Source organism: Vigna angularis, chromosome 3, assembly GCF_016808095.1.
Source record: "Vigna angularis cultivar LongXiaoDou No.4 chromosome 3, ASM1680809v1, whole genome shotgun sequence".
Classification (NCBI taxonomy): Eukaryota; Viridiplantae; Streptophyta; class Magnoliopsida; order Fabales; family Fabaceae; genus Vigna; species Vigna angularis.
Genome location: NC_068972.1, coordinates 1122790 through 1136917, shown reverse-complemented (window position 1 = coordinate 1136917; position 14128 = coordinate 1122790). Strand labels below are relative to the sequence as shown.

Genomic DNA, 14128 nt, shown 5'->3' with positions numbered 1-14128 from the left:
GTAGTTAATTAACTTCAAAAAAGTTATGTATATGTCAAAACTTCAATCTAACAAAATATATGTTTAAATATAATGGTATACCAGCAAAAAAAAATACATAATTTAGCCATTTTACAAATCCACAACTTTTTCGATAACTAAGTATTTATTTTTTATGGCAATTAAAAAAAATGTCATGCTTTGGAAAAAAAATACAATGGGGTGAGAGAGGCTCGAACTCTCGACCTCAGGATCACTCAGAAGCTATGAGACCTACGCGCTAGCCAACTGCGCCACCACCCCATATGTCGTTCTTTCCCAATAAATATATTATAAAAGAAAATAAAGTATGGAAATAATATCAATGAATAGTTTTTTTAAATGCTTAAAAACTTGGTAAGATTGAATTTTCAGTTCAATATTCTTTCCTCCATCAAAGTCTAGATTCATTTCCCACCCCTCCCCTCATCTTTTGCACTTTTTTTTAAAGTATTTTTATCTTTTCTCTCACTTTCACAGCCCCACCCTTTTCATAATTTTTTATATATAAAAAAATGCATTATTTGAATGTATTACACATTTCGTTATATTTTTGTATACGTTACATAAACTAGTTTCCACAATATACCTTTCGCATTATAGATCATTACAAGAGAAAAAAGGGTTGGTTCAAAATAATTTACATCGCTAAACTAATTTTCATTGTGTTTAAAAAATATATTAGGAAAAATAAGAAAATACGTTTATCAAAAAATTAGTAAAACTTGAATTAGAAAAATTTATTTCGAATACATCTCATATGTTTCAAAATGTTTATTTCAAAAATAATTAAGAAAAAACAAGTATTTTGAAAAACTTGTTCTGAAATATATTACATCTGTTTCAAAATATTTATTCTGGAATTCTTTTTCTAAAAAATTTATTATGAAAATCAAGTTCTAGAAAATATGTTTCGAAAATTCTGGATAACTTTTTCGATAAGTCTTCCTGAAATTTCAAAAGATTTTCAAGGGAGGTAATCAAGAAGTTAAAGAAGTTACCTTTACAAAGGATAAAACGGCTATTTTAATATTACGAGGGGTGCATAAAGAAAAAGACTATATTAATTGGTCCGTAAAATTTGGGCCAAGGCCCAATTCAATCGCGGTCTTAGAAACAAGAAAAAGTACACCTGGGTGGGTGCAATTCGCCTGTCTCTTGAAATTTTGGATAGAGTTTTGAGCCAGCTAAAGATGGATGAAGATGATGGCGTCAGAGACAACACTGTCACACATTCACCCACCAATTCGCAACAAACAGGTAACGAATTTCGCCATCCTAAAGTTTTGCAGCTTTACTTTTTTCATTTCCGTTCTTCGTCATGGTAGCTTCAACTGAAAATGCAAAACGTTGGAGTTGATAATTATCAGTTGAGCACTTTCAATTTTTTTTTAATTTTAATAATTATGTGTGTCCATTTCATCAGAATAGTTTATTTTATTGGTTCAATGTCAAAGAAACAGATTGTTTTTTAGCACTTATCGCTTGTTTTCCCTAATTTGGATGCTCGTATTGAAATTGGATGAGAGGTGTTATGAAATCTCTGTGGTTGAAGACCATATACTTGCATGCAATGAATTTTTACACATGACACAACACGGTCACAATTTACCTTCTAGTTTATCTAGATGCTTTCTTGTTTAGTGTGAAGTCATCGCTGCTAACCCTATTGTGTTGGTGAGACTGGGATTTGAAGAAGATCCTTTGCCCTAAGAAATGGTTTTCTTCAAATAATATTGAGCGCTGATATGATTATGGAATACAATTCAAATTGTAACTGACAAGCTGTTTTGAATGAGTAGAATGATTGTAGTCGAAGACAAATAGTAGAGATTGGATCATACCTTGGATCGGATACTGTAACATAATGGACATGATTAGATTAATAGGTTGATGCAAGATATTTTTTTAAGAGGTTTGGTGCAAGATATGTTAGCTTTATGTTGCAAAAGAAGCTGAGAAAAGAGCGCATTCTAATAGTCATTTCAAGTATCTTGAACATAATCTAACTTTTCTCTTGGCTGTTATGAATTACCTTTTAATATTTAACTCACTTTTATATCTTCTTAAGAAATAAAGATACCATGTGTTAGTCATTGTAATTACTTAATAGTATTCAGGTTAATAGATGTAAGAGTCATAAGTTCAAGACCTTAAGAATAACACTGACATATGTCATAATATTTTATTCGATGTCATCTATCTCATTAAAAAAAAGAAAATGAAAAGAACTCAAGAAACAATCACCACTGTAAAAACAACCTGCTCAGGACAAGTTTAACCAATCCTTTGAGTCTAGATTTGTGATTTAATTGGATCGGATATCTGAAATTGTGTGCTTGGTATGTATTGATGCTTTAAGTTAATCAGTCACAGTTTTCTAATCTTACCCTTTTTTGCTTTTTTACTTTCTGCTTTGAAGTTGTTATTATCACTATTGAAGTCAGCATTGTCATGTGGCATCTGTGAACTCCATGTACATATTTTGGAATTGATATGCCTTTAAATTATTCTTTCCCCGATAAGTTGAACAGTGTTTGTACATGTTGCATTTGCTGATGTAGTTTATTCTTTGATTCAAAAGTGTGTTCTTTGGGCCACCGGGGTTGAGCAGTAGTTTGGAATGTGTGCTTGCTCGATCAATAAGTTTAGACCTCAATGCTGCCATTACAATCATTCATCTGGTAGATTATATCTGGAAAGTTATCCTTTCTTTCTACCTTGAAGTCCCCGCAGCTTTTGCAACATGTGATCCAGCATTAAGCTAGCTAACCATATATTTTTTCTTTATTTAATTTAAATACCAGTTTCTGATGACGACGAAATAGACTACACAACCAAACCAGAGTTTTATGACCCGGATCTTGATGATAAGAATGAACAGTGGATTCATAAAAAGAGGCAAGGACGTGTCTCTGATGCCGTGCTTAGCTGCCCTGCTTGCTTCACCACCCTCTGCCTAGAATGTCAGAGGTGCACATTTGAGTTACTGTTTTGCTTGCATGGCCATATGTATATGCTTTTACTTGAACTAACATTTTAATTTGGCATAAGGAATTACTATATTGGTAGACTGACAAGCACAATTAGAGACGACAAGCACAATTATCCATGCTGTTTAGCAAGGATCATTTAGTGTTCGGAAAATTTCCTTCCCATAAGGAGAGGAGGGGAAGAAAAAAATATGCGTTGCTGATAAAGACAAGAGACTAATATATTGCTTTTGCTGTAAACATTTTTCAAAATTGCTCTGTACACATCTTGATACTCTTGCTACTGGGTTTCTAAACAAGGGGAATGCCTCTTCTTTTTTTCTGGGTAAAATTAATCGATCTTAGAAATTGATTTTTATTTTTGAAAAAACTAACACTTTAGTTGAAGAAAGTAGTTCTGCTCCTTAAAGATGAGGTTTTCTGAAAAAGTTCAAGAATTTTGTAGCCATCACTATATCCTATAACCTGCTAAATTTTGGCCTTTTCACCTTTTACTTTTGGCATCTTCTCCTGGCTAACAACTGCATGCATGAACTGTTTTCAATTAGCAGCACTACTCATGGATCAGTATTATATTTATGCAGATGTTCTTCTACTACAATCACTACTGATATAGATTTCAAACACCATATAATTTCATTAGATTAAGTTTCTTTGCTAAATAATTTTAATTCCCTTTTAAACTCAAATCAACTACCAGAGAAATTTATTAGAGAAAGGACACAAAATTTAGAGTTTGCTTTCGAACAAGATCATATTTTTAATGGGTATCTTATCCAAGTAAATAATATAGTTGAATGACACTATATTTGTTCGTAACTGGTTTGACTAACCTGTCGGTTGTGATTTACGATTTGAATGACTGACTTTCTCTAGTTTCTTGCAGGCACGAAAAATATCTGACCCAGTACAGGGCAGTATTTGTTGCAAACTGCAAAATCGGGAATGACAAGGTTTTGAAGCAAAATACTTCAAGATCAAGAAAAAGAAATAGAGGGAGTGAAAGATTTGATAGAAATGACACTGATTCAATTAACACTGAGACATTCAAGCAAGTTTGCTGTTCTGTTTGCACGACAGAGGTTGGTGTCATGGACCAGGATGAGATTTATCATTTCTACAATGTTCTCCCGAGTGAATCCTGACTGATTTAGATGTATCTGCTCAGAAGTGGCCTTCTCTGAATCCCACTACCTTACAAAATTCCAACTCAGAACTAGTTTATGTCAGTATCTCCATGCTCTACACCCATGAAGACATAATTCATACACGTCCAATATTTCAGCCCCGGAAGCATATTCTTGACGTAACCTTCGCTGGAGGAATAAATTATATTTGTGGCTAAAACCGTGGACACCGAGATATTGCTTTAAGAGAACAAAATTACCATCTTTGGAGGTACACTGTATGACAGTATCTGTTGTATTTTTCTCAATACCTTGTGAGATTCTGTCTATTTTTGCTACTATTTTTGTTTTTCATTTTGATTGTCACGGACGATTCCAATGATGCAAAAGCTTGGTATACTGTTTCATTAGCTCATAAGCAGCTTATACAATTAGCTCCATATCAAGCAACAATTTACAAAACCAATGCGCGTAAATGTTTTCAAAAGCCAAAACATTTACCTACCAAGTCAATGTTTGTTTCTGAGGTATTTCTTTTTTCCCTAGCAACAGTGAGGTTTGAACTTCTGACATGTAATCTATCCAAAGTCTTCACTTCACCATCGTTTCAATTCAGGTGACTTTGACAGTCTTGAGCCAAGTTTTGTCTATTGTAGATTCTTCCAATGGTGACTTCCAATTTTCTTATTTCTTTCTAACCATGTATTGATCCTGCCGCCAATTTTGACTTAGTTTCATCAATTTCATAAAAATGTAACGAGCTACAGAATTCTTTAAAACTGGCCACTAACAAAGGAAAGGCCAGCATTTGTCCATTATCACAAACCTACCTCTCCCACAACAGTACATAGATGTCGGACATTAAATACTTATGATGTTATTTCATTTAAATAAAAAAATATTTTTAATTTTTTTAACATATTACATAATGGGGCTGTATTCTAGCAGGTACAGATTTTCTTTTCACATTTCGATTATTGATTAAGTGTTGAATGGTGTGTAATTAAGAATGTTGTTTAGAAGAATGTGAGTAGATTCCTTGTATATAAAAATACAGAAATAGGATTATGATCCAATACTTTAATGTGCTAGCATGGAATGTTCCATCATTTCAAGCAGAGAAGTGGGAGTATGCAAATCATAAAAAGGGTGGATCAAATCCTTGGCATAATTGTCAATCGCTCCTTTTGAGTTGCTTTCACTAAAAAACAAAATGTAGTGGTTAGGAAACACATAATGCATGTATTAATATCAATAATTTAGCTATTTAGTATCAATATATTACGGAAGAGGCAAGAGACAGCTCATGAAAATAGCTATTTAAGATATGGAAAATATGTCCGTGTGCACTAGATAATTAATTTATTTTATTTTAAGATCACGGCCTCTCCTTTTTCGTTATTTGTCAATTGCTTGGTATATAAACAGATTTCCTTCAATTTTTTAAAAGTTTGACCAGAAGTGACTATCGATATGAAGATGATATAAAGATGCCTAGCCTCTTACGAATTAGCCCATCATTTACAAGTCCATTATCTAAAACAACAAAATCAAACAAAGAAGTACTTATCCAATCATCACAAAATACGATTCTAATTCTAATAGGATTGTCTTTGCTTTCGGATTTCTTTTCTCTTTTTAGCCTACCAACCCCACTGCTACAAGTGCAGTCTATAAGAGGCTTCACATCATGTTTGATGCACATTACTATGATTCAAGAAAGTTCACAAAAACTTTAACTTTTACTTCTATACAAAAAAAAATTATATGATAACACATTTTTACCTTCATTTAAAACATATTATAAAAATATAATGGTCATAAAAATGAACTTTCGTATTTTTTTATATAAAAAAATAAGAAACAATGATATTAAATGAAGGTAAAAAAATTATTGTGTCAAAATACCATTTTTTAATAAAAAAAATCAAAATTCTTATTTTATCCAACATTTTCATTCATGTCTATATTTCTAAAAAAGAATAGCTGGATGCTATTTTAAATTTTAAATATTATACATAAAGAAAATAAGAACAGTATTTTATTTTGTGGGTTATAGGATTTTTTTTTCTGAACATGTAAGAATGTCATAATCACAAATGTTAGAAGAATCTCATGTTGATTTCTCTAAACACTTCTTTTAGATAAGTTCTTTCCACTTTTAGTATTATGATTGTTGATATGGAAGAAGATATTTTACTATGTACATGATAGATTTGTATCGATGTATAAATATTATATAATTATATATATTTTTAAAATAGTACCGATTTATAGAATTAAAATTCTATAAAATATATAAATATAGTGTGATGTGATCTACGCTATACTAATGACAATTACAGAAGTGTATGCGACTTTGAGCGTCTCATAACAATTGTCAAAGTAAAATTTTATTCTCATTTTCATCAACATGTTCAATGATATAATTTTTTTTTTAATTCCCATCTTATTATTAGGAAATTGGTATATTCATACTTATGTTTGGTACTTATATTTTTACTATTTTAAATATTGGTTAAATACTTTTTTATTAAAAAGAATTCACTACAAAGAAAATATAAAAATAAGTATGAATATGGAGATGATGATGATGAAATAGATATGTACTTGCTAATTTTATTGTCATGTTTAATTTGAAAAATTATATACTATTTATATTTATACTTAATGCGAAAAATTTCTATTAAAATCAAAATAGATTTAAATAATGTCAAGTTCATTTATCAAATAGGACAAAAAAACAAAAGAATAGTTTATTTTTCTTGTTTATACATCGTATTGGATTAATTTGACACTATAGCAAGTGAAAATACTTTTAAATCCTACTATGAACATTTAAGTATCAACCATATATTTTCTAACATACCTTTTTGACATTTTATTATTGATTCAAAATTGTAAAAAAAATGAATAAAACAGGACTTTTATAAAATATGACTGATAATAAATTTGAATTAAAATACAAATGTTTGAAGAATATATTTTATGATGTGTTAACTTTTTTTTTTGGCTTGTCTAATTAGGAAGGGAAGGGTCCTACATTTTTCTTCTTCTTTTTTCTTACGCCCTGTTTGGTGTGTGACTAAAATAGTCTAAGTTCCTTTTTTGGGTTTTGCAAGCTGGAAAAGGAAAGTACCCCACAAGTTTCTTTCATTGGTTCCAAAACACTCTCCAATTAATCAATGACGATCACATTTTTTCCTTTTTTGCTAAGAAGTTCAACACACAACTTTTTTTATTATTATTATTAAATCACTTTATCATTCCTAATTATCACAATCTTATCATAAGATTATTAATGCAAACTAATAATTCTCATTCAAACTCACTTTTTTTAAGAAAAAAATTATCTGGGCTTGGTTAATGTGTTTTTCTTAATTAATAATTATTAATGCATGATTATCCATTAAATTGTTGTGTTTCATTCGACTGAAACAATTTTCACACCGTGAAAACTAACATTTTGGTTTCTTATATTCAAATAGCAGTGTTCCACTGTGTTAAAGTGAAAAATGATTTGCCTCTCTTATCAAACCTAATCTCATTTCGTTATATATTAATCATTTTAATTCATAATTTTCGAAATACTACTCATAATAAAAGATTAAAAATGTTTATTCATTGTAAAATTATAATAATTAATAGAAACAAATTTCATATTTATTTACAATTTTTTTTATGCTCTGGTAATTATTTTTATTATAATGGCCTATATTTCTACTAGTAAACAATAATAATAATGAAATGTATTTATTAAATAAGAAATTTGTTATTTTGATTTCTATTTTTTAAGCGTGGGAAATGAACCTTGTTAGCCCATTTGAGTCAGAAGGGCCTCAGCGTAAAAGCCCAAACCGAGAGGCAATATTTGCAAAGCGTGTTTCACGCCTAATATTAAATAAGTAATGCGGAAAAATAATAATTTGGATATATCTTGGAAAGAAGGCCACGTGGCAAAAGGGTATTGGATGGTTAAGATATAACAGCTAGCTCCAGATTACCCGAAACTTCCACTATGATAACGAAAGTACCTAATGTAAATCATTTCGTTACTTACTTCTTATTCAATAAAGAAACCGAATATTAAAACATTAATACGTTTCTAATTTAATACAACATTATCTATATATTGTATATATTTTTATTTCCTAATTTTTATAAGTAAATTAATGAATAAGAAGGTCTGCTCTGGTTGGTGTAGTAAAAACGTGGAGGCATTCAATAATTCAGCATAAATTTGTGAAAACGAAAATGATTGTAATGGTAATAATTAAAAATAAATTTGAAGGGAGAAATGTGATATGATATAACTAAAGTAAAGAGAGAAGTAATAAAGAATATGAAAAATAAAGGTAAGTGGGTCCCAGGGCGTCCTATTCTCTGGGTACCCTATACTCTGGTGAACAGAGCGTGTCCCATTTCTTAAATACTGAAAGTAAAAACGGTGCGCAAAGGGACAAAGTAATGCTTTGATGGGAAGAATAAAGAATGGGGGGGTGAAGAAATGAAAAGAGGGGGGGTAAAAGGGAAGGGGTGGGAGAGTGAGAGAAGGCGCGTGGGAAAGAGGAGTAGTGGAGCCCAGCACCCATGTGCCCTCCTCCTGTCTCCACCAGCTGCTGCCGCTCAATCATTAGAGGGCTGTTCCCCTCCTTCCTTCCTTGCTTTCTTGCCTCTTTCATCAACGCTTTCATTCAAACACACTCACTCACTGTAATCTCATCTTCTCATTCTCATTCCCACTCTCAGAATCAATACAATAACACACACACATATGTCAACCTCTGACGGCACCACTAACGGCGTCTCTAACGCCTCAATCATTGACCCGCAACGCCAGCAGCCCCAGGCGTTGGCCGTCAAGAAGCCACCGTCCAAGGACCGCCACAGCAAGGTCGACGGACGCGGCCGCCGCATACGAATGCCCATCATCTGCGCCGCCAGAGTCTTCCAGCTAACGCGGGAGCTGGGTCACAAGTCAGACGGCCAGACCATCGAGTGGCTCCTGCGCCAGGCCGAGCCTTCCATCATCGCCGCCACCGGTACAGGCACCACGCCCGCCAGCTTCTCCTCCGTCTCCCTCTCCGTACGCGCCGCCAACTCCGCGTCTCTCTCCTCGCCTTCCTCCGCCTCCGACCACAAGCCGCAGCTCCTCGCTCCCACGCCCTTCATCCTCGGCAAGCGCATACGCACCGACGATGACACTTCCAAGGACGACGCTGTTTCCGTGGGCCCCTCCCTCGTGGGCCCCTCTACCCCGCCCGGACTGTGGGCCCTCCCTGCTCGCCCCGATTTCGGACAAATTTGGAGCTTCGCCGCCGCCCCAGAAATGGTCGTGCAGCCCGCCGCCGTGTCGGTGTCGCAACAGCACGCCTCGCTCTTTGCTCATCACCAACGTCAGCAGCAGCAGGCCATCGGAGAAGCGTCGGCGGCTAGGGTGGGGAATTACCTTCCGGGACATCTGAATTTACTGGCTTCGTTGTCCGGTGGACCTGGGAATTCTGGTCGGAGGGATGGCGAGCATCGTTGATTGAGTAACGGTGGTGGTGGAGGAAGGTGGACGGTGGAGGAAGGTGGTGGTGTTTTTTTGGTATATATATATATATAATCTCGTGTTGTGGCTGTTTGCTTTGTTGTGTGTGGTGAAGCAGGAGATTCTTAGGGTTAGGTTTTTTTTTTCTTAGTTTTGAGTGGAGAAGTCCATCGATTAAGAAATTATTCAATTAGGGTTTTTATTTTAGTTCCTGCTTCTGGTTTGGAAAATTAACTAGGTGCTAAGAAAGTTGGATAATTGTTTTAGATTCTGGGGCTTTTGTTGGAGGAGAATGTGATGAAGTGATAACATACTGTGTGGAATTGTGATGCTTAAATATTGAAGCTTGTCGGTGTGGAAGTGCGGTTGAATTTGTAATGTTGATGTGGTGGTAGAAGAAAATTGTTGCTTCTGTTTCAGTTGCGTAGTGGGTTTTGAGTTTTGACTGACCTTGTAATGTTGATGTGGTGGTAGAAGAAAATTGTTGCTTCTGTTTCAGTTGCGTAGTGGGTTTTGAGTTTTGACTGACCGGGGCTACAAGTTTGGTGGTGGTGGTTGCAGTTGAGGTAATTCTTAGTGCTTGCAAGCTTGTTTCTGAGATGAGTGGATTGTGTTTCCCAAATTCAACCGTCACTCCCAGATTGTTGGAGCATCCTGCTTTACATTCCGACAGGGGTTGAGAATGAGAATTCATGCCTCTTGGCTGGTCCTGGGGCATGTTTTGAGGTTAGTTTAAGGTGGTGGTAATGTTGTGAAATTGGTGCAGCTGCTGGTGAGTTATGCTCTGTCTCAATCTCCTCTACTTTCACGCCCCTTGATTGTCTTTGTTGTTTTCAGAGGTGACTGGTGTGTGAAAGATAAAAGAAGAAGAGAAAAGCTCTGGTTGTACTCCGTATGACTACTGTTTTGAGATTTTTTTTATCTTCAATTCTTAGCCATTTCTTAGATTGATCAGCGTGAGAATAATGTTTTCTTGTATGTAAGTGGATTGTTTTGGGGGTGCCAGTGATGTGAATAAAAGCCCATCTGTTTCTTTCTTTACCTGTTTCTTTCTTTACCTCTTTCCTTCTCTTGTCACTTTATTTGTTTCCATGTATTCAGCAACTCCTTTTGTTGCATGACGTTTCAATTTTGAATCCGTATTTGTTTCAGTGTGCTTTTTGTTCTTGAATCTGCTGCAAATTGGCCCCTCTTTTGCTTCTGAACTTGGTGTGGCCAAGCTATATAAATATAAATATACTATTCCACAGGTAAATTCATTTGGGTGTTGAGAAGCCCACTGACCACCATGTTTGATTTCGTTGGAGCATCTTTGGTTCTCTGCCAGTTTTTGTAATTTCCACGTACTCTTTCTGGGAACTTGTACTCTGGCTATTTCTGTATTTAAGGAAAGATAAGGTTAGGTACAGCCTGTATTCAAGTCTTGAAAATAAAGATCTACTCACATAGGTCTAATGGTCACTGTTTTTTATGTTTTCACATTGTGTTTTCACAAGGGTGAAAACATAAGATAGTGTTGGTGCATTTGATGCAACAGTCAATCCTGGTTTTTTACTGATACACTGCTATCTATATATGCATAAATAAATAAAAAACTCAAATTTGGCTGATGTGTTGCATCTCAATAATGGCATATTTAAACTGGTTGTTATATCTTTGACTTTTATTGGCACGCCCTTGCAAACTACCATGTGCCTCTGCACCCTGCCTTATCTGCCTCACAATACACAAACTTAACACAATGCTGAGAGCTTAGTTCAAGTGGCAAAAGGATCACCTGAAGCATTGATCTCTTTCTTTCTTTCATAATCTATTTTGGGGATTCTATTTCAGGTATCTTCCAAATTTAAAATTCATTTATAAGATGCCTGACATATTTCAGGCACCATTTGAAGGGAAATTGAATATATATATATATATATATATATATATATATATATATATATATATATATATATATATATATATATATATATATATATATATATATATATATATATATATATATATATATATATATATATATATATATATATGATTTATAAGATGCCTGACATATTGATAAGCCGTTTAAGTCATGTAGCCAAGAGTAGAAATCCTTTCTGGACGACCAGCTCAAGGGGAATTTCTGAAAATGGGATATTCATTTATCTCTCTGCTTAAAGTGTATAAATGAAGGTAAATAAATTTCATTATAAACTATTAGTGTAACTAAAAGAACTGTACCAATCATTTATAAGTGCATAAAAAAAGCAGAACTGTGAAATTTTGTATTCTCTATTTGCTTGAGAAAAGTTTTACAACCTTGCAGAGTATCTCTGAAAATTTACACAGGACACGAGTATGATATGGTAGAGCAAGTCTTTAGCCGTTTTATACTTTATTTTTTAAATAATAAAAAGCATGTGCACACTTCTTTCAGTGCATAACAAATATATTTTTTACTTCAAAAAAAAAAAAATATATATATATATATATATATATATATATATAAATCATTTTAATTCTTTTCTACACGAACAGAAAATGAATATATTAATGAGCTTAGTTTTCTAATAGCTGTTCTAACATTATGTGACATAATTATGTCAACGTTAGTTGTGTACTAATTATGTCAGGCTTTACTGGTACATAACAAGATAGTACAACATACACAAGATTTGTTGAACATGATCTATCAAGCACTTGTTAAATTTTTTTAGAAAAACAGTAGCTATGGTTAAGATAATAAGATTGAAAGATGGTTTTGTGATTTTATGATTTTATGAAAGAATTTGGCGGGATATAAATGGAATGTAAAAATAGTTATAGTGTGATGGGAAAAAAAGAGATTTAAGCAGAGGAAAGATGTGAAAAAAGAAGAGGGAAGGATTTGTCTGGGAGTTGGGAAGTGATGATTTTGTTGATGTTGTACTTTTGTATGAATGGATTATTGGTGGGGTTTTCGAATTTAGGATGCCAACATGTTTTCTTAATTATTGTTAAACAGAAGGGTCAGCTTCCAATAATTGATGGGTCCCTGGAATTAAATGTCGGGGTGAAACAAGTTAAAAACCATGTTATGATTTGGGACCATATTTAAACCCTCATATGATGGACTTTTTGAACTTACTTGCAAACTCAATCTGGACCCACATTCATTTTTTTAGGGCCATTTATTTGGGTTACGTAATTGCTGCAACACAGTGTGTTGTGGGCCGTATCCAAATCCAGTTTTGGTTTCCTCACTCTTCTTAGGCTTTTCTGTCTGTTTTCTTTGGCTGGTGTATTTTTTTAAATATGAAAAGAAAAATTTAGAAACCACCACTTAAATTTTTTTTTTTTTAAAAAAAAACTTAGAACCATATAGTTTATGTTTAATTATCTATTTAGTCATCTAACATTTTTTTGGTTTATTTTGGTTCTTTATTATTCTAAATTTAATTTAATTTTCTAAATTTTAAAAATTGTTCAATTTAGTCTTTTATATTAAATTAACATTAATGTATCTTTATATTTCATGTATCAATATGTATAATTTTTATTTTTAAATTTTTTTAATTTAGAAAAAAAAAATAACACAGCATAGCAAATTATGATTTCTTTTTAATTATAAAATGTTTAAAAATAATATAAATTTCACATGTACGTATCAGCACGATATTAACATCAATTAACATAAAAATAAAATCTTTCTAAAATTTTTGAAGACTAAACAAAAAATAATAAATATAAAATGAACCGAACTAAGAAGTTAGATAACTAAATAATATATATTTTATCTATATTTATGAACTTATAAACTTATTTACTTCGCCATAAAATGTCTTTTGACAACAAATCTAGTTAAGATCAATATAAGTAAAGAGATTTATGGAACAAAATTATCTTCACATATTTTAACGATCCTTGTAAAAAATAAATAACTATAGTTTTCAACATAATAAGATTAACTTATAATTTTGATGACATATTTTTTATTGAGAAAATTCAATAAAATGTTTTTCAGATTAGTAGTTCGAAAAATTTGATGCATGTTTAAGTTTTATTTATTTCATATTTAGAAAGAGAAAGAAACTTATTTTTATTGATATGATAATTTTAATCAGTTAAAATTATTTTGACTAGTTAAAACAAAATTATATACTTAAATTTTGAACAAGAATAATTATAACTTAATAGTTTCCTAGAATATATATATATATATATATATATATATATATATATATATATATATATATATATATATTCATATTCGTAAAAGAGACTTCTAATGTGATATTATTAATTTTATATACAACCCTTCTCAATTACTAAGTAGTGTGTTTCTTTTCAACCTTTGGATAACATTTAAGTTTTCAACTACTATTGTCAGATATACTTTAATATCATTATAATAGAAATAAAATAATGCTTTATGCATTTTAAAAATTCAAATAAAAGGTAAATGTTTATGAAGCTATAAATTAGAGAAACAT

General features: G+C 32.4%; 2 protein-coding genes and 1 non-coding gene across 5 annotated transcripts; 2 read left to right on the top strand and 1 right to left on the bottom strand.

The window, feature by feature from the left end:
• Positions 1-197: 197 nt before the first annotated feature.
• TRNAM-CAU (transfer RNA methionine (anticodon CAU)) lies at positions 198-282 on the bottom strand. The gene is given in 2 exon segments: positions 198-233; positions 245-282. It is a non-coding gene; the product is annotated as a tRNA-Met (tRNA).
• Positions 283-1131: 849 nt separating this feature from the next.
• LOC108324318 (uncharacterized) lies at positions 1132-4556 on the top strand. Of its 3 annotated transcripts, none has more exons than XM_017557246.2 (4): positions 1150-1278; positions 2603-2702; positions 2826-2991; positions 3898-4556. In XM_017557246.2, exons 2-4 carry the CDS (start codon positions 2642-2644, stop codon positions 4154-4156), a joined length of 486 nt encoding a protein of 161 aa, XP_017412735.1. In that variant the 5' UTR covers positions 1150-1278; positions 2603-2641; the 3' UTR covers positions 4157-4556. The 3 variants fall into 3 exon arrangements, with proteins under 3 accessions (XP_017412734.1, XP_017412735.1, XP_052730711.1); XM_052874751.1 differs by having other exon boundaries at positions 1196-1278; positions 2583-2702; XM_017557245.2 differs by lacking the exon at positions 2603-2702 and having other exon boundaries at positions 1132-1278.
• Positions 4557-8661: 4105 nt separating this feature from the next.
• LOC108324054 (transcription factor TCP7) lies at positions 8662-10712 on the top strand. Its single transcript, XM_017556851.2, has one exon. It carries the CDS (start codon positions 8913-8915, stop codon positions 9666-9668), a length of 756 nt encoding a protein of 251 aa, XP_017412340.1. The 5' UTR covers positions 8662-8912; the 3' UTR covers positions 9669-10712.
• The last annotated feature ends 3416 nt before the right edge of the window (positions 10713-14128 follow it).